This window comes from Photinus pyralis, unplaced genomic scaffold (genome assembly GCF_008802855.1).
Source record: "Photinus pyralis isolate 1611_PpyrPB1 unplaced genomic scaffold, Ppyr1.3 Ppyr1.4_LG6, whole genome shotgun sequence".
Classification (NCBI taxonomy): domain Eukaryota; kingdom Metazoa; phylum Arthropoda; class Insecta; order Coleoptera; family Lampyridae; genus Photinus; species Photinus pyralis.
The window spans coordinates 44,123,125-44,145,562 of record NW_022170663.1 but is presented as its reverse complement, the minus strand read 5'-3'; the positions used below and the strand labels follow the sequence as shown (position 1 = coordinate 44,145,562).

General features: G+C 36.6%; 2 protein-coding genes across 3 annotated transcripts; both read left to right on the top strand.

Moving 5' to 3' along the window:
- The first annotated feature begins 8,358 nt into the window (after nucleotides 1-8,358).
- Nucleotides 8,359-9,580, top strand: LOC116173007. 2 transcript variants are annotated; one of them, XM_031490292.1, is made up of 4 exons: nucleotides 8,359-8,544; nucleotides 8,600-8,777; nucleotides 8,840-9,266; nucleotides 9,316-9,580. In XM_031490292.1, exons 1-4 carry the CDS (start codon nucleotides 8,536-8,538, stop codon nucleotides 9,557-9,559), a joined length of 858 nt encoding a protein of 285 aa, XP_031346152.1. In that variant the 5' UTR covers nucleotides 8,359-8,535; the 3' UTR covers nucleotides 9,560-9,580. The 2 variants fall into 2 exon arrangements, with proteins under 2 accessions (XP_031346152.1, XP_031346151.1); XM_031490291.1 differs by having other exon boundaries at nucleotides 8,359-8,777.
- A 6,106-nt stretch (nucleotides 9,581-15,686) lies between these two features.
- Nucleotides 15,687-21,734, top strand: LOC116173006 (AFG3-like protein 2). The gene is made up of 8 exons (XM_031490290.1): nucleotides 15,687-15,844; nucleotides 15,900-15,989; nucleotides 16,044-16,300; nucleotides 16,348-16,494; nucleotides 19,015-19,108; nucleotides 19,156-19,460; nucleotides 19,514-19,632; nucleotides 20,304-21,734. The coding sequence occupies exons 2-8, from the start codon at nucleotides 15,900-15,902 to the stop codon at nucleotides 21,656-21,658; spliced, it is 2,367 nt and encodes a 788-aa protein (XP_031346150.1). The 5' UTR covers nucleotides 15,687-15,844; the 3' UTR covers nucleotides 21,659-21,734.
- The last annotated feature ends 704 nt before the right edge of the window (nucleotides 21,735-22,438 follow it).

Below are 22,438 nucleotides of genomic sequence, written 5' to 3'. Positions count from 1 at the left end.
CCTGCAAGTTGTATACGAGAGAGAGTGCGACGTCGGTTGCAAAAACTTATGAGTCAAACATGCTCCAAAACAGAATAATACCAATATTATTTTTACATAGTACATGTAAATTTACAAATTTTTTATCGGAATGTAGTTTGAGGTTAGTTAAACAAAAGTCATAGGCGGAGTAGACACATGGGGGTTTAGATTGTTTTCGTGTAAAATTCTTTATAATTGTATCCTTCTGTAAGGTAGGTACGCCACTGGACCAGGAAACTACTGTCCGCCATTTGCAAAAGCCATCGCGGTCGCACGTATATTGTTGATATTCTCCTTCCTGTTATTCATTGGACGATCCGATCATGTGTCATTCTTTTGTTTTAAATTTAAGCGGGAACTGTGTTTTGATGCTACGATTGCCACTTTGCTCTAAAATCTGTCATGTTCGCTTCGAACCTGGGGTTGGGTTAAGACGAGGGTTAAGATCAGTACAAGATGGGTTCCAACCCCTGCAGGTCATTTTCATCAACTGCAAGAAATGAAAAACGTTTTGTTTTAATTTTTAAGGTTATGTACTGAGAGGTGATCACCCTGTATATACAACTTACGACGATGCATATAATTTTGAAAGTTGGCAACCACGCAATTTTTAGGAGGGGAAAGTCTGCGCCATCTGGAGAGCACGAAACGTTGGCATTTTGTTGTTAATGGCGGTTGCGAGCGCGTTGCTCCGTAAATGTTTGTTGTTATTTAATGCAGGTAGTAATCTTTGCATTTCTTTATATCGTATTTGTGTTTTGTATGCAGCAATTTATATTTTTGTGAGTTTTAATCTTTGTTTTAGCATTTGACTTGATTTAACAGTAATGCAGAATCACATGTTTGATACCGTTTAGATATGCACGTACAAAAATTCAAGCAGCGACTGAATACATCTTCGAGAGATATTTTAGGGAGATATTGTCTGCACACCGAAGGATATGTTACGCACGTACCTCTCTCAAGGAATGTTTGTGTCTTTAGCCGCCTTTTGTGCATTTATTTATACAAAGGATCTTAAATACTGGAGGCGTGGTGTACTTTCATGTCTGGTTGCCCTGGGATCCCGCTCTGTATTGTTTAATTCCAAAAAAGATTTTTAACACATATTTATAACATTCTTGTTGTTAGGTATGGATGAAGATAATGACACACCACTCATTAAAATCGAACCAAAACGAGAAGAAGAAATCCAGACCTTTCTTCAGGAACACGTTTCAGTAAGCAACGAATTTTTAGTGACAATAAAGGACGAAATTACCATAAGTACACCATGTTTTAAATCTTTTCATAATGAAGTACAGCAACACTCTGACTTGCAATGGCATCTTTTAACTCAGTGTAAAACAGTGTCTGAAGATTTTAATTGTGCTGAGTGTCTGAAGATTTTAATTGTGCTGATTGTGATAGTGGGACAAATGATAAAAGCAACTTTAAACAACATCTTTTAACACATACAATTTCTAAGGATTTTAAATGTGCTAATTGTGATTATGCGACAAACATTGGACGCAACTTGAAACGACATCTTTTATTACATAAAGTGTCTAAGGAATTTAAATGTGCTGATTGTGATTATGGGGAAATGATCAAAGCAACTTTAAACAACATCTTTTAACACATACAATTTCTAAGGATTTTAAATGCGCTAATTGTGATTATGCGACAAACGTTAGACTCAACTTGAAACGACATCTTTTATTACATAAAGTGTCTAAGGATTTTAAATGTGCTGATTGTGACTATGGGACAAATCATAAAGCAGCTTTAAACAACATCTTTTAACACATACATTTTCTAAGGTGTTTAAATGCGCTATTTGTGTTTATGGAACAAACTTTAAAAACAACCTCAAACGACATGTTCTAGTAGGTACATAGAGTTACAAAGGATCTTAAATGTGCTGATTGTGATTATGGGACAAATGATAAAAGCAACTTTAAACAGCATCTTTTAACACAACATTTTCTAAGGCCTTTAAATGTCCTATTTGTGATTATGGAACAAATTATAAAAACGACTTCAAACGACATTTTCGAATACATAAAGTTATAAAGGATCTTAAATGTGCCCATTGTGATTATGGGACAAATGATAAAAGCAGGTTTAAACAACATCTTTTAATAATACATAAAGTTACGAAGGCTTTTAAATGTGCTGATTGTGCTTATGAGACAAATTATAAGAGCAACTTTAAACAACATCTTGAAACACATAAAGTTTATAAGGTTTTTAAATGTGCTAATTGTGATTATGGGACAAATCATGAAAACCTCTTCAAACGACATCTTTTAATACATAAAGCTTCAAAAATTTTAAATGTGCTGATTGTGATTATGAAACTAATTATAAAAGGAACTTTATGCAGCATCTTTTAACACATAAGGTTTTAAGGATTTTAAATGTGCTACTTGTGATTATGGGACAAATAAGAAACACCTGTTTAAACAACATGTTTTAAGACATAGAGTTTCGGGATCCGGAAGGTTCGCCCCCAACGTTTCGCCCCTCACATTTCGCCCCTCGCATTTCGCCCCTCACATTTCGCCCCCAGGTGCATTTCGCCCCCGGTACTTTCGCCCCTGCAACTTTCGCCCCTCGGAAGTTTCTCCTCCACACATTTCACCCCCGGATGTTTCGCCCCCCAAATCTCAATATCTAAGTTCATATTAGGTTGGTTATGGGTATGAAGGTAAGAAAGCATAATCCATGATCATTCCCCGAGATATGTAAAACCAATAGAAATGATACGTTATAAACTTAAAGTTAAGCGTTTTATCCGTTTAAAATTTCGTGGAAGAGTATGGTAAACATACTTTTATTTATCACTTTATATATTATATTTATTATTTTATACTTTTAAGGAGTTATCCGCATGTTGGAATTGCATCCTGAAATAATATTTCCAAACCTTGACTAATTATCTATGTGAGGTAAACGGCCAGTTGGAACAAGTAGGGGCGAAACATTCGGGGGCTAAATGCGTGGGGGCGAAATTTCCCGGGGGCCAACTGTGCGAGGGCAAAACTGATGGGGGCGAATCATACCCGGGGGCGAAATACTGGGGGCGAAATGTGAGGGGCAAAATGTTGGGGGCGAATTGTTGGGAGCGAAACTTCCGTAAACCTAGAGTTTCTAAGGATTTTAGATGTGCTGATTGTGGTTATGGGACAAACGATAACCAACTCTTTAAAAAACATCTTTTAATACATAAAAGGTCTAAGAATTTTAAATGTGCTGATTGTGATTATGAGACAAATTATAAAAGTCTCTTCAAACAACATATTTTAAAACATAAAGTTTCTAAGGATTTTGAGACAAATGATAAAAGCCACCTTAAACAACATCTTTTAATACAAAAAGTGTCTAAGGATTTTAAATGTGCTAATTGTGATTATGTGACAAATAATAAAAGCAACTTTAAACAACATCTTTTAACATATAATATTTCTAAGGATTTTAAATGTGCTAATTGTGATTATGCGACAAACGTTAGACGCAACTTGAAACGACATCTTTTAACACATAAGGTTTTTAAGGATTTTAAATGTGCTACTTGTGATTATGGGACAAATAAGAAACACCTGTTTAAACAACATGTTTTAAGACATAGAGTTTTTAAGGATTTTAAATGTACTGATTGTGGTTATGGGACAAACGATAACCAACTCTTCAAAAAACATCTTTTAACACATAAAAGGTCTAAGAATTTTAAATGTGCTGATTGTGATTATGAGACAAATTATAAAAGTCTCTTCAACCAACATCTTTTAAAACATAAAGTTTCAGAAACGCATGTTAGACCAGCATCTTTTAATAAAAGTCAATCTTAACAAGCAGGGTGCTTACAAGGGGTCTGGTAGCAGGTCAGGCTCCTTGAATGAGGGTACATTTCCTTGGAAGGACCTAGGTTATGGCTAGGGGTCGCCTAAGAGGAACTCCAGAGGTTCTGGGATACCCCAAGTTGTGGGTACACCACGAACATAAGAGGAAAGGGTCAGAACCGTAGGCATCATCAGAGGTGGGAGGAACTTAGTATCATTGATGGACCTAGACGGTTGCCAACGTTTTAATCCTCACGGACCACCAAACAACAATCTATATAATATGAGTGCACAAGTTACCTACCTTAAAAAACCATAAAAATAATATTTATTCAATGTGAATGTGCAAAGAGAAGCTATATGTATATATACAACTTGACAACTTCCACACAAACCTGTTCGTTTATGGAATAAATACTATTATTATATTGTTATTATTATTATTATTATTATTTTTTTTTTTTCCACTTATTAGTATCCCCACATGGACATTTTCGACAACTTAGATCATTGAATGTCCATGCAGCGATGGTCAAGATTTGTTTTCGGTGGTCAGATTTCTCGTGCAATGTTTATTGTCTCTAGGTATTTAATTACTTTTTCAAACGTACTTTTATTTACTAACTCGTCGAGTCCACCACCCACGTCACAGTCCTGTCTATACGTTTGCAGAGCTTGACATTCTTGTAGGACATGTCGTACACTTAATATCTCACCACATTGTGGGCACCGAGGACGATTCCTTCCTAATAATAAGTGTGAGTGTGTTATTCTCGTATGTCCAATTGCTAGTCTTGTCCAAATAATTTGATCTCTTTTACGCAAGTGCTCGTTTCTAGGGATGTTGGTCACATCTGGAACTATTTCTTTCATTTGGCTGTTGCTATCTTCCCATAGGTTTTGCCATTTAGCTTTGATTTTACGCTTTATACTAGCTATTACATCGTCTATTAAGTATATTTTTTCGATTGTTCCTAGTTTATTATTTTGCTTTGAAGCAGCTTGGATAGGTTGTTCTACAGCCTTCATTTCATATGTGTTTAGTTGCATTGGCGTGTACAGCATCTTTATTCTAATATCTTTATTTTTCAGGTTCGTTATCTTTTCTAGTATAGCAAGAACAAGTGCGTTAGTTGGTAAAGTTTGGGATAGCTGTTTTATTCCGCTTTCATAGGTAGAGCATATAATATATTTTCCTTTAGCATCCTCTTCACAAGTTTCTAGTGCCTTAAGAATACTTATTAGGCTGGCAGTCAGTTTTGAGCATTCGTTTGGTAGTTGCCATTTTTTCACTTCTTCATTAGCGTAGTTTGCACACCAAACACTAGTTAGACTATGCCAAATCGTCGTATATATAAAATTATATTCCATGTGCCTTATTTTGTATCTTTCAAAAGTCTCTTGAATATTTCCACGGTGTGTCGCTCTAATGTAATTTAGTATGGCGGGTTGGATTTCCCAGTCGTACATACTTGTGTTACATTTCCACATACCCACCATTAGGTTTTCATTGTGAAGTAGTTTATGAATGTTGATTATCGCCGGTATTGTTTTAGTGTGCCTTTGTTGGTATTTATCTAGGAGCTGTGGCTTCTCCAACATTTGTCGAAGGGAGTGATCTTTTTTATTGAGTAGTTTCACACCAAACTTTAGATTGTTCTCCATTGATCTTAATTGAAAGGGTGTATAGTTCGCGGCTACGTTTAGTGTTTCGATTGGCGATGTTCTGTAGGCCCCTGTAACTAATAATAATGCTTGGTTCCATACTACTTGCACTTTTCTTGTATGTGCATTTGCGGCATGACCGTATATAGTACTCCCGTACTCGAGTTTACTCCTAATGTATGCATTGATTAGTTTACGCAGCGAGTCCTGATCTGCACCCCATCTATAATTACATAAGGCTTTAATTCGGTTTAGTGTAGTTTTACATGATCCGACAAGTTTTTCTATATGTGACTTCCACGTAAGCTTCCTGTCAAATACTAGGCCAAGGAATTTATGTTCTGACACAACCGGTATAGCGCAGTTCTTAAGCATTAGCGTGGGTTCACCATGTCTTCTTCGCAATCTGCAAAAATGCATGCAGACGGTTTTTTGAGTAGAGAACCTAAGTCCTCGTTTTTCTGCCTCTAATACTACTTTATTGATGTCCCTCTGTAGTATGTTTTCCATTTTAATATTGTCGGTACCATTAACTGCTATTGCCAAGTCATCCACGTATAACATAGTCTTGCTAGTTCGAGAAATTTCATCAGCTATTCCGTTAATTGCAATAAGAAATAAGGTTGTGCTGAACACTGAACCTTGAGGTATCCCATTTTGTTGTTCGTATATGCCGGAATATATATCACCAACTCGTACTCGGAATTTACGTTCTTCTAGGAAGCTCTGTATTATCCTTGGTAGTCTACCTTTGAGTCCCCATGCTTTTAATGTTTTCATAATATAATGTTTCCATACTGTATCGAACGCTTTTTGCAAGTCGAAGAATACAACAAATGTGTGTTGTGTTTCCGTGAACGCTTTGTTTATTATTTCATCTAGATATGTTAGATGGTCTATAGTAGAATAACCTCTTCTAAACCCTGCTTGGTAGTCGCTGATCCTTTTCTCTTTTTCTAACACAGAAATTAACCGGTAGTTGATCATACTTTCTAGGATTTTCCCAATACAAGAAGATAGTGTAATTGGTCTAAAATTTTCAGGGTTGGATAGGTCTTTATTTTCCTTGGGCAGCGCTATAATTGTGGTAACTTTCCATTGTTGTGGGTAGTTACCTTTCTCCCAGATATTATTATATATACTCAGTAGTTTTACCTTTATTTCAATTGTTAGGTTTTTCAACATACTGTAGGTTATTCCATCGCTTCCTGGGGCCGTGTCTTTGCATTTGTTAAGCGCTCTCTCCAGTTCTTGGTACGTGAATGCGTTGTTGTATGGTTTTGTATCATCATCCTCAAATACTACTGGTTGTGATTCGCTCTGAGTTTTTTCCTCTTGAAATTCAATCGAGTATTGTTCATTACTTGATACATCTTGGAAGTGTTTCGCAAGAGTATTTGATGTTACTATTGGGTCATTGGTTATGACGCCGTTAACGTTGAGCGTTGGTAAAGTAGGTGGTTTACTTTTTCCAATTATGTTCTTTACCTTACGCCACATTTGTGCCTGATCCGTATGCGATGTAATCGTGGATGTGTACTCGTGTACTTATTATTATTATTATTATTATTATTATTATTATTATTATTATACGATGCATAATGCAAATTTTTTAAAATAAAGTATTCATTTTCTCAAATGAGGATATAGTATTGTATCAACTTTATTAATAATTGTTTGGTGAAATGAATCCTGTAGAATTATCATAAATGTTAATAACCGAAATAAATCTTGACTGCCATTGCATTAAAAATAGGTGTAACGAACTGTTACAAATACAGACGGTTTAATGTATATATTTTCATTATCCTTTTGTTTTCGTGCGTTGTTGATGAAGTACTTTGGAACTTGCCTTTTTTGTACTTTTTACTGCCAGCTAGCTCAGGTAAATAAATGGGCTAACGTTAGGAGACAATTCAATTAATTCTCAGTTATCTAATTAATGTTAATAACTTGTAATTAAAATTTGGAGAAATGTTACTTCTGAATTTGACACTTCACTATGCCTGGTTGCCTGTAGAATTTATGTAATTTTCACAAGTTGGTGTATCTCTGAATTTACGCCTGTTAGTAAAGGGTGACCATTGTAACTATATGACTGCAAAAGATGACCTCCTTTAGGCATCGCTTGCTTGCTTTTAATGTTCACCATCCAAATTCCCGGACCGACTGAGCTCCTAGATTCTTTGTATTAGCTTCGGGAAACGTAAGGGGGTCCTGCCTTAGACGTTCCGATCACGCGCCATTGTTTTTTTTTAAATTTAAGCGGGAACTGGTTTTGATGCTAGGATTAATCAACTTTGCCAATTTGCCCTAAAATCTTTCATGTTGGTTTCGAACCTTGGGGTGGTTTAAAATCAGTACAAGTTTTAAAAAAGGCGGCTATAAATCAATTGTCTCGAACGAAATATAGTCAGCTTGGGGTAACAATTGCTGCATCTGCATCTAAGGCTAAAAAATTCCACCCTTAAATTGTGCGTATTTTTTTTTATTAAAATAGAACAATTAACTTGTACAATGATGCACTGTTTATTTATTCCCAATTGTTACCCCAAGGTGACTATAGTTGGCTAGAGACAATTGACGACATTAAATTTAGGTAGTTGCCTATATCTTCAAACGTTTTTGACTTCTACTTTCATTTCTCAAAATATTACCTATGCCTCCTGCGACACCCTGTATTTACTCGACTCACCTATGTGAAGTTAGCATCACACAAAAACTTTTTTATAACTAAACAATAGCTTTATTCGATTTAGTTGACTATGCGCGCTATATGTCACTTTCGTCAAGTCTCTGCTTTCGTCACATTGTGGGTATTCGTTTTAGAACCGCAATTGGACTGTGGCTGCCGTTACGTTATTCGTTTTACATTTTCTGCGTCAACACCGTGTCAAGTTTGTGTTGCCGCACGGAACACATGCTAAGGGAGCATGTTCTAGTTGCGTCAAATGTCAAGAGTTTGTTGTTTTAGGTTACGGTAAAAGAATTTAAGTTTTTTAGCGATCGTTTAATTTCAAAAATTATGGAACAGGTGCGTTTTTATGTTGATGTCGTTGAACGTGATTTTTATTATTTTATTTTTTCAGCCTGGGTACATTTGTTCCGTGTGCAACACAAATGTAGGACTGACCACCTCAGCTGCAAAGCACCATGACTGCATGGAGGGTCATGAAAACATATGGATAGTGGACAATTACATCTACCCATATGATCCTACTTCTCAAAGTGAAGAATTCCATACTGAATTGAGCGACAACTCTAGCGGTAAGTACACTTTGGAACTGTATACTTGGAAATTGTCTATAACAAAGACCTACTATTTTCAGAATCAAATTTAAATGTAGATAATGAAGGACATTCTTCTGCTACACCACAGCTGTGGCCACTTCAAGCTAAGAAGTTATTAATAGAATTGTACCCTAAGTATCTGAAACGTTTTTCAGATAGAGTAATTATTTCTAAGGAACAAATGTTTGTCAAACTAACAGCTGAATTAAATGAGTATGGATATAAATACACGGCTATGCAAGTAAAGTACAGATGGCGATGCTTCGAAAAGGCTTATAAAAATTTTGCGAAGCATACGAAAAGTACAGGTCGAGGTTATAAGAAATTGGAGTTTTATGATGAGCTGCACGATATATTTCAGAAGGAACCAAGATTCTACCCAGAAGTACTCACTTCAAGTGTAGCAACAAAAACTTTGCAAAAAGAAAATGCACTTCCTCAAAATGAAAATGTGCTTCCAACAAGGTTAAGTTTTGTCTTCAAACTATAGCCTTTTGTTAAAATATTTTTTTAGTGAGGCGCCACTTGCAAATACAATCACAACCATAACGCAAAACCCACCACAAGGTTTTAATGTTCAAAAGAAAGGTTACAAACCTACATCTATTGTTCTGGAAGGAATACATGCAGAAATGAAACGGAAAAATGATCTAACTGAACAGAAATTAGCCATAGAGAAAAAGAAAAATGAATTGTTAGAACGCAAATTGGAGTTAATGAGTAAATACTTAGCAGAGAAGGAGAAGTCGGAGATTTAAATTGCTCATGTTGTGTTAAGTAATATGTAATATTTAAGTATAATGACTTATATAATGAAATAAATTAAGTACACATTCTTTATATCACACTTGCAATATAATTTCTTTTTGCTGCACCAGATCTTGCTTCAAAAGTCATATTGGTATCTGCAACAGCGACATTTTCATCTTCTATGGCAGTTATATCCAATGGATTATGTTCACAATCAAACAACAATTTATCTTGTATTTGACATAAATTATGTAACACACAACACGATTTAACCAGGGCAACAACTCGTTCAATTTTTCGTAGTTTTACATGGTACAACTGACGAAATCGTTGCTTGAGAATGCCATTTGCATGTTCCACTTTGATTCTTAGTGAGCTATGCACTTTGTTATAGCGTGTTTGCATTCTATTAAGATGGCCATTATCTTTGTAAGGAGTAAGGCAGAAATCCAGGCATGGATAAGCCGAATCTCCTAAAAGATGTCCATCTACAAGAACTGATTATGTAATTTTTTTTATTATTTAATTAAAAATTACCTTGACATAATTCTGATAGTTGTGGATATATAAAACTTGATGAGAAGACACGTGCATCATGCACAGAACCTGGATACCCAATAAAAACATCTATTAATTTGCATTTGTCGTCACATATGATTTGCACCTGTATCGAATGGTAATGCTTCCTGTTGCAATAAGATTCCTGATGTTTTGTAGGCTTGTCGATTTTAATATGTGTCCCATCTATAAATCCTACATTAACAATTCATTTTAATCCCGACAATCTTTACTTTAGTGATCTCACCAAACACATGGAAAACGTGTTCTTCTGAAAACTTCTGAACTGGTCTGCTGTATTTCTTGTTGTGAAGGCCACTTAATGACTTCTGCAGCCATTTCATCAAAAAACGCATTCATACGACTTCATTATTTCAAATAACGTCGATACTGTGATGTTGAACCGATCACCAACATCTACATATGTACAGGAGTGGCCTACATACCACAGAAAGATTTCCAAATGTTTTTTTGGTTCAACTACATCCTTTCCTTTTGCTAAAATGTACATGAATTTTAACTACTTATACATTAAAACCAAATTTACCTACTATGAAAATGTTGTAAGAAAATATGGCTTTCAGTAAAACGTTCTGTCAAACTGTTCATTAGCTCCTTTGAAATTCTAAAATGAGTTTTAAACTCATTATCATTGTAACTCACTACAGTGATTTCACTGTAATTTTTTATAGCGTTTCGCTCTGTCCTTGCTGATGAAACTATTGCACCCACTACTTCATTATCAAAATCGGAAGATGAATCTGTAGTCTCATCTTCATCGCTTTCAAAAAGTAAGCTGCCAAAAATAACATCCTCAGTAAGCGCCATAATTCAGTGCAAGTAATTTTGGAGGTTAAAAAAGACGGTTATGTTAAAAACTTTTCCAACCAGCGCATTCGTTTTTAGTGCCCTAACTTGTTTTGCCCTAAGTACAAAACTTGACTTCAAGGTTACCGACATACGTTGACGTTGACGTTAGTTGGTGCGCCTTGAATTTCAAAAACGAATAAAGCTAATGTATTTTTTTCTTCAGCAAGAAAGTATAAACAAATCGAATGCGCATGTCCGCTACGGATTTCGATATCGTGGTACTCGTTAACTAATTCGATATCGAAAGGGAATGCGGAATAGGTCGTTTTCGAATTCAGTATCGTATAGCGAAAACGACTCGCTTTCGTCAAGTGCAACGAATTGGAATCCGCCAACTGGTGTCGCTCTTATTCAACAAATGTACACAGAAAGTAAGTTGCTCAGGGATCTCCCTCTGTATTGTTTAATACCAAAATTGTTGATATATCAAAATAGATTTTTAATACATGTATGTATGTCATAATTGTTGTTGGGTATGGATGGAGATAATGACCCAGTACTCATTAAAATCGAACCAAAACAAGAAGAAGAAATCCATTCCTTTCTTCAAGGACACATTTCAGTAAGCAACGAAGTTTTGGTGACAATAAAGGACGAAACAACCATTAGTACACCACGGTCTAAATCTCTTTGTAATGAAGATGACTTTCAGGGGTCCCTTAAATCAGTGTCCAAAGATTTTCAATGTCCTGATTGTGATTTTGAGACAAAAAATAGAAGCACCTTCAAACGACATCTTTTAATACATAAAGTGTCTAAGGATTTTAAATGTGGTAATTGTGAATATAGGACAAATGATAAATACGACTTCAAACGGCATCTTTTAATACATAAAGTCTCTAGGGACTTTAAATGCGCTAATTGTGATTATGTGACAAATGTTAGACGCAACTTGAGACGACATCTTTTAAGACATAAAGTTTCTAAGGATTCTAAATGTGCTAATTGTGATGGGACAAATGTTAAATGCAACTTGAAACAATATACAGTTTGCAAAGTTTTTAAATGTGCTGATTGTGATTATCAGACAAATAATAAACAGGTCTTCAAACGACATGTCTTGACACATAAAGTTTTGAAGGATTTTAAATGTGCTGATTGTGATTATGGGACAAATGATAAAAGCTACTTAAAACAACATCTCTTAATACATAAACTTGCTAAGGATTTTAAATGTACTAATTGTGATTACGAGACAAATGATAAACACAACTTCAAACGACATCTTTTAATACATAAAGTTAGAAAGGGTCTTAAATGTGCTCATTGTGAGTATGGTACAAATGATAAAAGCAACTTTAAACAACATTTTTTAACACATAAATTTTCTAAGGTTTTTAAATGTGCTATTTGTGATTATGGAACAAATTATAAAAACAACTTCAAACGACATGTTCTAATACATAAAGTTACAAAGGATCTTAAATGTGCCGATTGTGATTATGGGACAAATGATAAAAGCAGCTTTAAACAACATCTTTTAAAACACAAAGTAACGAAGGATCTTAAATGTGCTGATTGCGATTATCAGACAAATTATAAAAGCAGCTTTAAACAACATCTTGAAACACATAACGGCTCTAAGGTTTTTAAATGTGCTAATTGTGATTATGGGACAAATGCTAAACACTACTTGAAAGTTCATCTTTTAAGACATAAAGTTTCTAAAGATTTTGAATGTTCTACTTGTGACTATGGAACAAATCATAAATACCTCTTCAAACGACATCTTTTAATACATAAAGTTTCAAAAGATTTTAAATGTGCTGATTGTGATTATGAAACAAATTATAAATGGAACTTCATACAGCATCTTTTAACACATAAGGTTTTTAAAGATTTTAAATGTGCTACATGTGATTATGGGACAAATAAGAAACACCTTTTCAAACAACATGTTTTAAAACATAGAGTTTCTAAGGATTTTAGATGTGCTGATTGTGGTTATGGGACAAATAATAAACAACTCTTCAAAAAACATCTTTTAACACATAGAGGTATTAAGGATTTTAAATGTGCTACTTGTGGTTATGGGACAAATAAAAAACACGTTTTCAAACAACATCTTCTGATACACCTCAATTTTAACAAGAGGTCAGAATCCTCGAGTGAGGGGACAGCCCCTACGCAGGCCCTAGGGTTTTGCTTTGAGAAGCCTGAGAAGAAGTCCAGAGGTTCTGGGACACCAAAAGTTGCAAGTGCACAACGAACCTAAGAGAGGCAAGGGTCGGAATCATAAAGTAAATTTTACGTTTAAGGATTAGTGGAAGAGCAGCCCTAGGCTCAACTACACCTATTCTAATAGTGTATTCATTTTTTTAAATGAGTATAGGTATACAATGTATCATTTTTATTAATTATTGTAAGTGTTAATAACGTAAATAAATCTCAATTGGCATTATGTTTCAAATAGCACTTCAATGTTGGTTCATTATGGCGAATTTAATAGTATCTCTCTTCCATTCCACTTCCCAATTGTAGTACTAAAATACGCACAACTTTTCTTATCGCCATGACGTAGCACCTGTTTACAAAATTAATTAATTTTAAGCGATGAGGGAAACTCTTATCGTTAGGCAGAGGAAAAACATGAGATAAACTTTTTAAATATAACACAAAAATATTTCTAATCTTACAACGCGTACATTCTTAACCATTAAGAAACAAATTACAGGGATAAACAAATTTTACCCAACATAACAACTTTATAATGCATTTTGCGAAATCTATTTATAATAGAGCAACTTTTAATGTGTCTATGGAGTAAAATAAATTGTACTAGCTAATTAACAGTATGCTCGTCAGGACCCTTTCAGCATGCCACAGCCCGATAAGCCTAGTGAAGAATAAAAGTGCTGAAAACTACTCGACCGTTTTTCTAACGTAGTGTAGTCGTTAAATTTGCAGCTTGCAGCTCTGGAGCACCAGTGATTTGACGATAACGCCTACTATATCCCAAAAACAATTGGCACATTAAAAAACTAGACTCTTTTATGTTTTAAAAGGTGCTGTTTAAGATGGGTTTTTCTTTTTGTCCCAAAATCACAATTGGCACATTTAAAATCCGTAGAAACTTTATGTTTTAAAAGATGGCGTTTGAAGTTGAGTTTAACATTTGTCTCATAATCGCAACTACCACATTTAAAATCCTTAACGACTTTATGTGTTAAAAGGTGTTTGTTAAAGTGATATTTATTGTTTGTCTCATAATCACAAGTAGCACATTTCAAGTCCTTAGAAACCTTGTGTGTTAAAATGTGTTGGTTGAAGTTATATTTATTGTTTGTCTCATAATCACAATTAGCACATTTAAAATCCGTAGAAACTTTATGTTTTAAAAGATGTTGTTTGAAGTTGCTTTTATAATTTGTCTCATAATCACAATCGGCACATTTTAAATTCTTTGAAACTGTATGTTTCAAAAGATGACGTTTGAAAAGGTGTTTATCATTTGTCCCATAATCACAATTAGCACATTTAAAATCTGTAGAAACTTTGTGTTTTAAAAGATGCCGTTTGAAGTTGAGTTTAACATTTGTGCCATAATCACAATTACCACATTTAAAATCCTTAGACACTTTATGTGTTAAAAGATGTTGGTTAAAGTTATAATTATTGTTTGTCTCATAATCACAAATATCACACTTTAAATCCTTAGAATCTTTGTGTTTTAAAAGGTGTCGTTTGAAGACGTGTTTATTATTTGTCCCATAGCCACAATCAGCACATTTAAAATCCTTAGAAACTCTATGTGTTAAAAGGTGTTGGTTAAAGTTATAGCTATTGTTTGTCTCATACTTACAAATACCACATTTAAAATCTTTAGAAACTTTATGTTTTAAAAGATGTTGTTTGAAGTTGCGTTTATTATGTGTCTCATAATCACAAGTAGCACATTTTGCAATTCTATGTTTTAAAAGGTGTTGTTTGAAGTACTTTTTAACATTTGTCTCATAATCACAGTCAGCACATTTAAAATCCTTAGAAACTTTATGTTTTAAAAGATGTCGTTTAAAATGGTGTTTACGATTTGTCCCATAATCACAATCGGTACATTTAAAATCTTTAGAAGCTTTATGTTTTAAAAGATGTTGTTTGAAGTTGCTTTTATAATTGGTCTCATAATCACAATTAACACATTTAAAATCCTTAGAAACTTTATGTGCTAAAAGATGTTGTTTGAAGTTGCGTTTAACATTTGTCCGATAATCACAATCAGCACACTTAAAATCCCTAGAAGCTTTATGTATTAAAAGATGTTGTTTGACATAGCGTTTAACATTTGTCTCATAATCACAATCAGCACATTTAAAATCTTTAGACACTGTTTTACACGGAGTTAAAAAGTGATGTTGAAAGTGAGAGTGTTGCTGTACTTCATTATGAAGGGATGGTGTACTAAGGGTAACTTCGTCCTTTACTGTCACCAAGACTTCGTTGCTTACAGAAATGTGTTCTTGAAGAAAAGAATGGATTTGGTCTTCTTGCTTTGGTTCGATTTTAATGAGTAGTGTATCATTATCTCCATCCATACCTAACAACAATTAGTGATATAGATAAATGTGTTAAAAATCTGTTTTGGTATAACAGTGCGGCTTCCCACGGCAACCAAACATTACCGAGTAACAGAATTTGTTGAATAAGTAACGTTACACCTCACCGCAAGTATTATTTGGTTATGATACTTATTTAATTTAATTCAATGAGGTTTACTATGCAGCTTTTGTTATACGCACACTGTATACTGTTGTGAAATGTGAGGCTAACTTCACATAGGTCTAGTGACACCAATTGTTACGTAAATTCAAAAATCAAAATCCCCAGTGTTTCTACACCAACGAAAATTGTGTGGTTAGAATTAGAAAGTATAAAAAAAGCAAAAATTAAATAATGAATTTTACTTATGAATATTAACAATAGATGATGGCATACCGGCTTTTAAGTACAAGCAGAAAATTGGAAAGACTATTGTTGAAAAGCGTAAGATTAAGAACAAGTGTAGATCCTAAGGTGATGAAACTTTATGTAAATATTTCCATTTTCCTAATTTATTGTTAATTTTAGAATTTATCCGTAATTAGAACAGCTTTAAACGAATGGAGATTATTCTGCGAACAGCCACCGAAAGGTTTTGAGAAATACTTCCAGAACGGAAAGAAACCTCCGGCAAAGGAGGCTGTCGAAGCGAAGGACGCTAAAGGAAATGAAAGTAAAACTGAACCTAAGTCACCTCCACCGCCACCTCGACAGCCAACACCACCGAGTGGATCAAAGTCATACGATAATTGGTCATTTGGTTTGTTTGGTGGTACCGGATCAAGGTTCGTTCTCCTTCAATTCAGACGAATTATAAATTACAATTTTGTAGAGGAAGTGGCGGAAAACCTCCCTTCGGTGATGGCGATAAGGACAAATGGTATCTTCTGGGAGCCGCAGGTGCGATAGCGCTTCTTGCAGGTTTGGGTTTCTGGGAAATGGGCTACAAGGAAGTGGCTTGGAAGGAGTTCGTTCAGAAGTAAATACTATCATAGCGTAAAGAGTAGAATAGCGAGGCAAGCTCTGTGTACTTTTCGGAAAGAGCAAATTGATTACGTGTGCATGTCATTACAATTACCATACTGATCATATCTTTCAGTTTGATAATGCCACTAACGAGGGCTGTAGGGCTGCAGCATGAATAATTAAAAATTAAGATGAACAAGGTACAATTAGGCCCTCGATTAGGCCCATAGCAACCTTGATCTTTGATATTTTTTAATAGGGTTTTCATTCTTTCTAACACGCAAATGTCTCGAAGAATGTTACCTTTACATCTTTAAAAATTAATATCAATATAGCTTTTGTTTTTTTTACCTTGAAGTGTACAGGGTGGTTCAAATTCGTTGCTCACCATTGCAATCTCTGTAACGGTGACAGATACAGTGTAGGTTTTTGTGACTAAAAAAACGTATTTGAAATTTTGGAATCAAAATAACTGAGATATCATCAAAAGACTGAAAATGTCAAATTTTGCTTTCATTTTCCCAGCTTAAACTGTTGGAAATGGACAGTTCCCATTTGCACTTGCTAGGAACACTTTCTTTGGGAGAATCTGAATCTGTTGTCAGATTTTCAATAGAACGCTAGATGTAGAAGTTATAGGCTCTTATTTCTTAAGGGCGCTATATTGAATTTTTACTGAATGGGATATATAGAGGAAGGAAAAATCTTAGAAAGAGTTGTGTTGTGACATTTGTTACTTTATGTTTGAACGGTTGACAGCTGTTTCGCAATATATTCGAGTACAAAAAGACGGATTGTCCTTTGTGATCATAATACAAACGCACCACAACGACAAAATGATGATCGGAAACGTAATTCCATTAAAAATGTTAATTTAGATATCCCCGAAAAGTCTGGTGCCCCCCCCACCCTCCCTCCATCTTTCTCCTCGCCTCGCGCACTAGGTGAGACCTGGCCTTTTGGAAGTCCTCCGGTCGAACGACGCATCTAATGCAAAAAACGCAACTCAATACGCTCTACCCCCCCCCCCCGTGTGATAGTTAATTGTTTTCGACTTATTTTGACGCTCACATTATCGCTACCCCGCTCCGCTATGGTGGCGTCCTCGTACCTGGAGTCATACCTCTTATAGTTCGCTCTGTATGTATGTTTTTGTGTCGAAAATTACGAAAATGGTGGTTCCGAGGAGGGGGCGGGGGGGGGGCACTAGAGCACGTGCCCACGTTGCCATCGTTTTGACAATTTTTTAGAACAACCCGTACTCTGGTTTTGAATAAGTTTCTTATTGCATACGCGCCCTGAAGGTCGAAATACCATGTACCTCAATGGAGGGGCTCGATGACCATTTATCGTTGCGAGATCCATGGTCCTACTGACCGCGCACCCTAGTTATCACTATTGATGATACTATGTAGACACCCACGACAATATTTCGGCGAAATGGCGGAACAATTTTCTCTTAAAATTCAGGAAATAACTCAACTTTCACAATAAACTATCTTGTATCTTTTGTAAAAATCAAAAACACTGCTTCGGTTCGAACCTTTAATTGAAAACTAGTCTTTTTGTTGTTTCATATAGTTTCTTTTCGAAGGTTTGGCGACGAATGCCTTTCTCCCACCCAATTTTTACTTATGCATTCACTGGTTCCTATACCTGAAACGGGCCCAACGCGAATGCATGTACACGTATAGCACTAACACCGTCCCTCATGCTCCGTTAGGACGGTTTTTAGAACCGGCAACGTTGTGGCGTTTCAACTTTTATCTGATCTCGTTTCTTATCGTAACGCGCTTTATTTTCTCGCATATATGAAAAAAAGTGTTATTTTATTTTGCCTTTATTTTTGAGTGGGCAGGGTTTCAGCCAAGGCTGCTCTACCAACCCAACCTACTATACATTTACAAATATCCATGCCCGAACCCGGATTCGAACCAGGGACCCTTAGAACAACAGTTCAACTTTAACTGAACTGCGCCACACGGGCCGGCAATCTGTCTAGATATCTTCGAAAAAATGTCTTCAAAAAGTCTCATGGGATTTATATTATTATTTATAAATCATACGTGTCCCAAAAGTCACAATATCACACACCTTCACGGAGGGACTTGGACCATTTGTCGCCGCGAGATCCCTGGTCTTTCTCACTGCGCACCCCCTTCAATTATCAACAACGAATTTTAGAAAAGGCCTGTTTTGGCACATTTTGAAACTACGTTTTTTTATAACACGAGCGCCAATTTTAGTATTTATCACTTCGACATCGATGTGGGAACTGCTGTTAAACACAGTTCAGTTTGATTCCTTATCGTTGGTGACTTGATGGCTCCTTGACATCGCCCTAGAAAATTCGCTACAGTACCATGGACCACTTTTCCACTCCGCGACAGCTTCGGTCCCCTATCAGACTTTCAAGAACTATGAAACTCCTTTTGCTCCAAAAGATCGTCTCGCCATTCTATTCTTTATACTACCACACTACGCATGCCTTGTGAATGGTTTAATGGTTTAAATTTAAACAATTAAATTTCAGTTACCTCGCGCACGGAATTGTCGAAAAATTAGAGGTGGTCAACAAGAAATGGGTACGCGTGCGCTTATCCGCCGGGAATACCGCCGACGGAGCTGTAAGTAGACCCATCTCAAAACTAAACACTACCGTAGCAATCTGTAGAGCTTTTTATGGTTTAATATTGGTAGCGTGGACTCGTTCGAACGTAATTTAGAAAACGCACAAGTCGAGATGAACATCGAACCGCCCAACTTTGTGCCGGTCATCTACAAATCGGAACTGGAGGCGTCCAGCCTGTCGGGCGTCCTCCCGACGCTACTTATCATCGGATTTCTGCTCTTCATGATGAGAAGGTCGGCGGAAATGATGGGCGGTCGCAAAGGACGCAAGGGGGGAGGATTGTTTGGCGGCGTAATGGAGAGCACGGCGAAATTAATTAATTCTAATGAAATAGGAGTCGGGTTTAAGTAAACTTAGATCCGCTTTTTAACTGTGCATGTTAAGTTTGGATTTATTTTAGGGACGTTGCGGGCTGTGAAGAAGCAAAGATTGAAATTTTAGAGTTTGTTAACTTCCTGAAGAATCCTCAGCAGTATATCGATTTAGGTGCTAAGATTCCTAAGGGCGCCATGTTAACAGGTTTGTTTGATTTAGCTTCCGCAAAGTAAACAGGTAGCTAATTAAATCACATGCCAAATAATTAGTGTTGCAGTCGCAATAGCTATAAATTTAATGATTAAAAGATAAAAAGTAACAGCTGCAATGCAATACAAGGGAATTCCACTTTTTTGTAAAAAACTGAAAGTTTAACTCTTAGGTACCTACTGAATAATCAACCATTTAATCTAATTGTTATTTGTGAAAAATGACCCAATCAAAATTTGCGTATGTGCGCTGTTGTAAATTTCAAATTTTACCGCCAAAACATGGCGTTACCAATCACAGCGCAATAGATGACGTGTGACGTAGAGGATTAAGAGAATGTCCACACGAACGGGGATGGTTAATTTTCCTTCAGTGATTCGAAATTTAAACTTACGAAATTGTCTTTTTGTTTTGTCCCCGTTATCACAACTAGTGAAATTAACAATCGATGTTTGGCTGGTTCAGTTTCCTTCAAAGTTAATTATGTTGAGTTACTTTTCTCTCCCTCCCTCCCTCCCGCCCACCGCCAGTACATCCCACCCTCCCGCCTACCGCCAATACATCCCACCCTCCCACCTTTCTCTCATCTTAAACCTACAATCCACCTTGCCCAACTCTGCTAATTGATGTATTATTTAACACTTCGTAATATGATTGTTTTGCAGGTCCTCCGGGCACAGGGAAAACTCTACTGGCAAAGGCGACAGCCGGCGAAGCGAACGTTCCTTTTATAACTGTCTCGGGGTCGGAATTTTTAGAAATGTTTGTCGGCGTAGGACCGTCTCGCGTTCGCGATCTTTTTTCGATGGCGCGAAAGCACGCGCCGTGCATTTTATTTATCGATGAAATAGACGCGGTCGGTCGCAAACGTGGCGGTCGCAATCTTGGAGGTCACTCCGAGCAGGAGAACACCTTAAATCAGTTGTTAGTCGAAATGGATGGTTTTAACACGACGACGAACGTGGTCGTTTTGGCCGCTACGAATCGCGTGGATATACTAGACAAGGCGCTGTTACGACCCGGTCGATTTGATAGGCAAATTTTCGTTCCTGCGCCCGACATTAAAGGGCGAGCCAGTATATTTAAAGTTCACTTAAGTCCTCTCAAGACGGAACTGGATAAAAACGGACTCGCACGGAAGATGGCGGCTTTAACGCCGGGTTTCACTGGGGCCGATATCGCTAATGTATGCAACGAAGCGGCGTTGATCGCTGCTAGGGATTTAAACAATTCCATAATCATGAAACACTTCGAGCAAGCCATCGAGCGCGTAGTCGCCGGCATGGAGAAGAAAACGAATGTTCTTTCACCCGAGGAGAAGCGAACCGTGGCATACCACGAGGCTGGCCATGCGGTTGCGGGCTGGTTTTTGCAGTATGCAGATCCCCTGCTTAAGGTATCCATAATTCCCAGGGGAAAGGGATTAGGCTATGCCCAATATCTACCTAAAGATCAATATTTGTACACAAAAGAGCAATTGTTTGACAGAATGTGTATGACTTTGGGAGGTCGCGTCTCGGAAGAACTCTTCTTTGGCAGAATAACGACGGGCGCGCAGGACGATCTTCAAAAAGTTACACAAAGTGCCTACGCGCAAATCGTACAGTTTGGCATGAACGAAAAAGTCGGTAATGTTAGCTTCGATATGCCGAGAGAAGGTGACATGGTATTGGAAAAGCCTTACTCCGAGAGCACCGCGCAACTCATCGACGCGGAAGTACGCATCCTAATTGAGAGCGCTCACAAACAAACCACCGAGTTACTGAAAAAACACAAAGCGGACGTGGAGAGAGTGGCGGAACGGTTACTTCAAAAAGAAATAATCAGCAGAGACGATATGATCGAATTGTTAGGCAAACGGCCGTTCCCGGAGAAGTCGACCTATGAGGAGTTTGTGGAAGGTACCGGTTCATTCGAGGAGGATACCACTCTTCCGGAAGGACTACGCGAGTGGAATAAACCAAGAGGGGATGCCAATCCTCCTCCACCTAAAGAAAGTGTAAAGCCTCAAACATTGTAAACAATTAGTGTAAAGAAAGGACCATGAGAGCATTCATGAATTGATAGTCTTAAATAAAATATTTGTTGATACAATATTATTGTATGATATTTGTTTTTCTTCTCGTAATTCGGAATTGTCCGGTTCTGCGATTTAAAATGACTGCTTTAAAAAAAACCACCCAAACTCATTTTGTTATACATGAAAATAAAAAAGTGTATTAAGCTCATTTTTTGGGGGCTGTATGAATATTTTTTCTATATTTTAACATAAGGTAAAGTTGCACTTGTCCCAATTAATTGACATTTTGAAACGTCCATCATAAGTTGCTGCCAATTTTCTTGATGTGAACTTCTACAAATCATTTTACTAATTTTTGTTAAATCTTTTTGGCGTAATTACAGTAATTAAACAACATTGGCAATGAAATCGAATAAAATCATCACATTGACAATAATCTAATTTTAATTAGGTCCCCATGGGATACCTACACCTTGTCCTAGCGGTGCGGCTCAGTAGCAAACATTTACACCAAAAATGAAAACTATTTCAAAACAATAAAAACTAACTGCGTTTTCTATATACATGTAATTCATTGAGGTTAAATCAATCAATCAAAATGTCAAACGTCGGAAAAGTTAAATCCATCGACATTTAAAAATTTTCAACCAATAGGAACACTTTCGTATGATCGGACGTCGGACATCGGATGCCATGAAGACGATGCTTGAAGGCGGGTTTAGGCTCGTACGCAGAACGGCGCTGCTGCAGAAAGTCGCAGCCGCAGGTAGTTCGAGACCA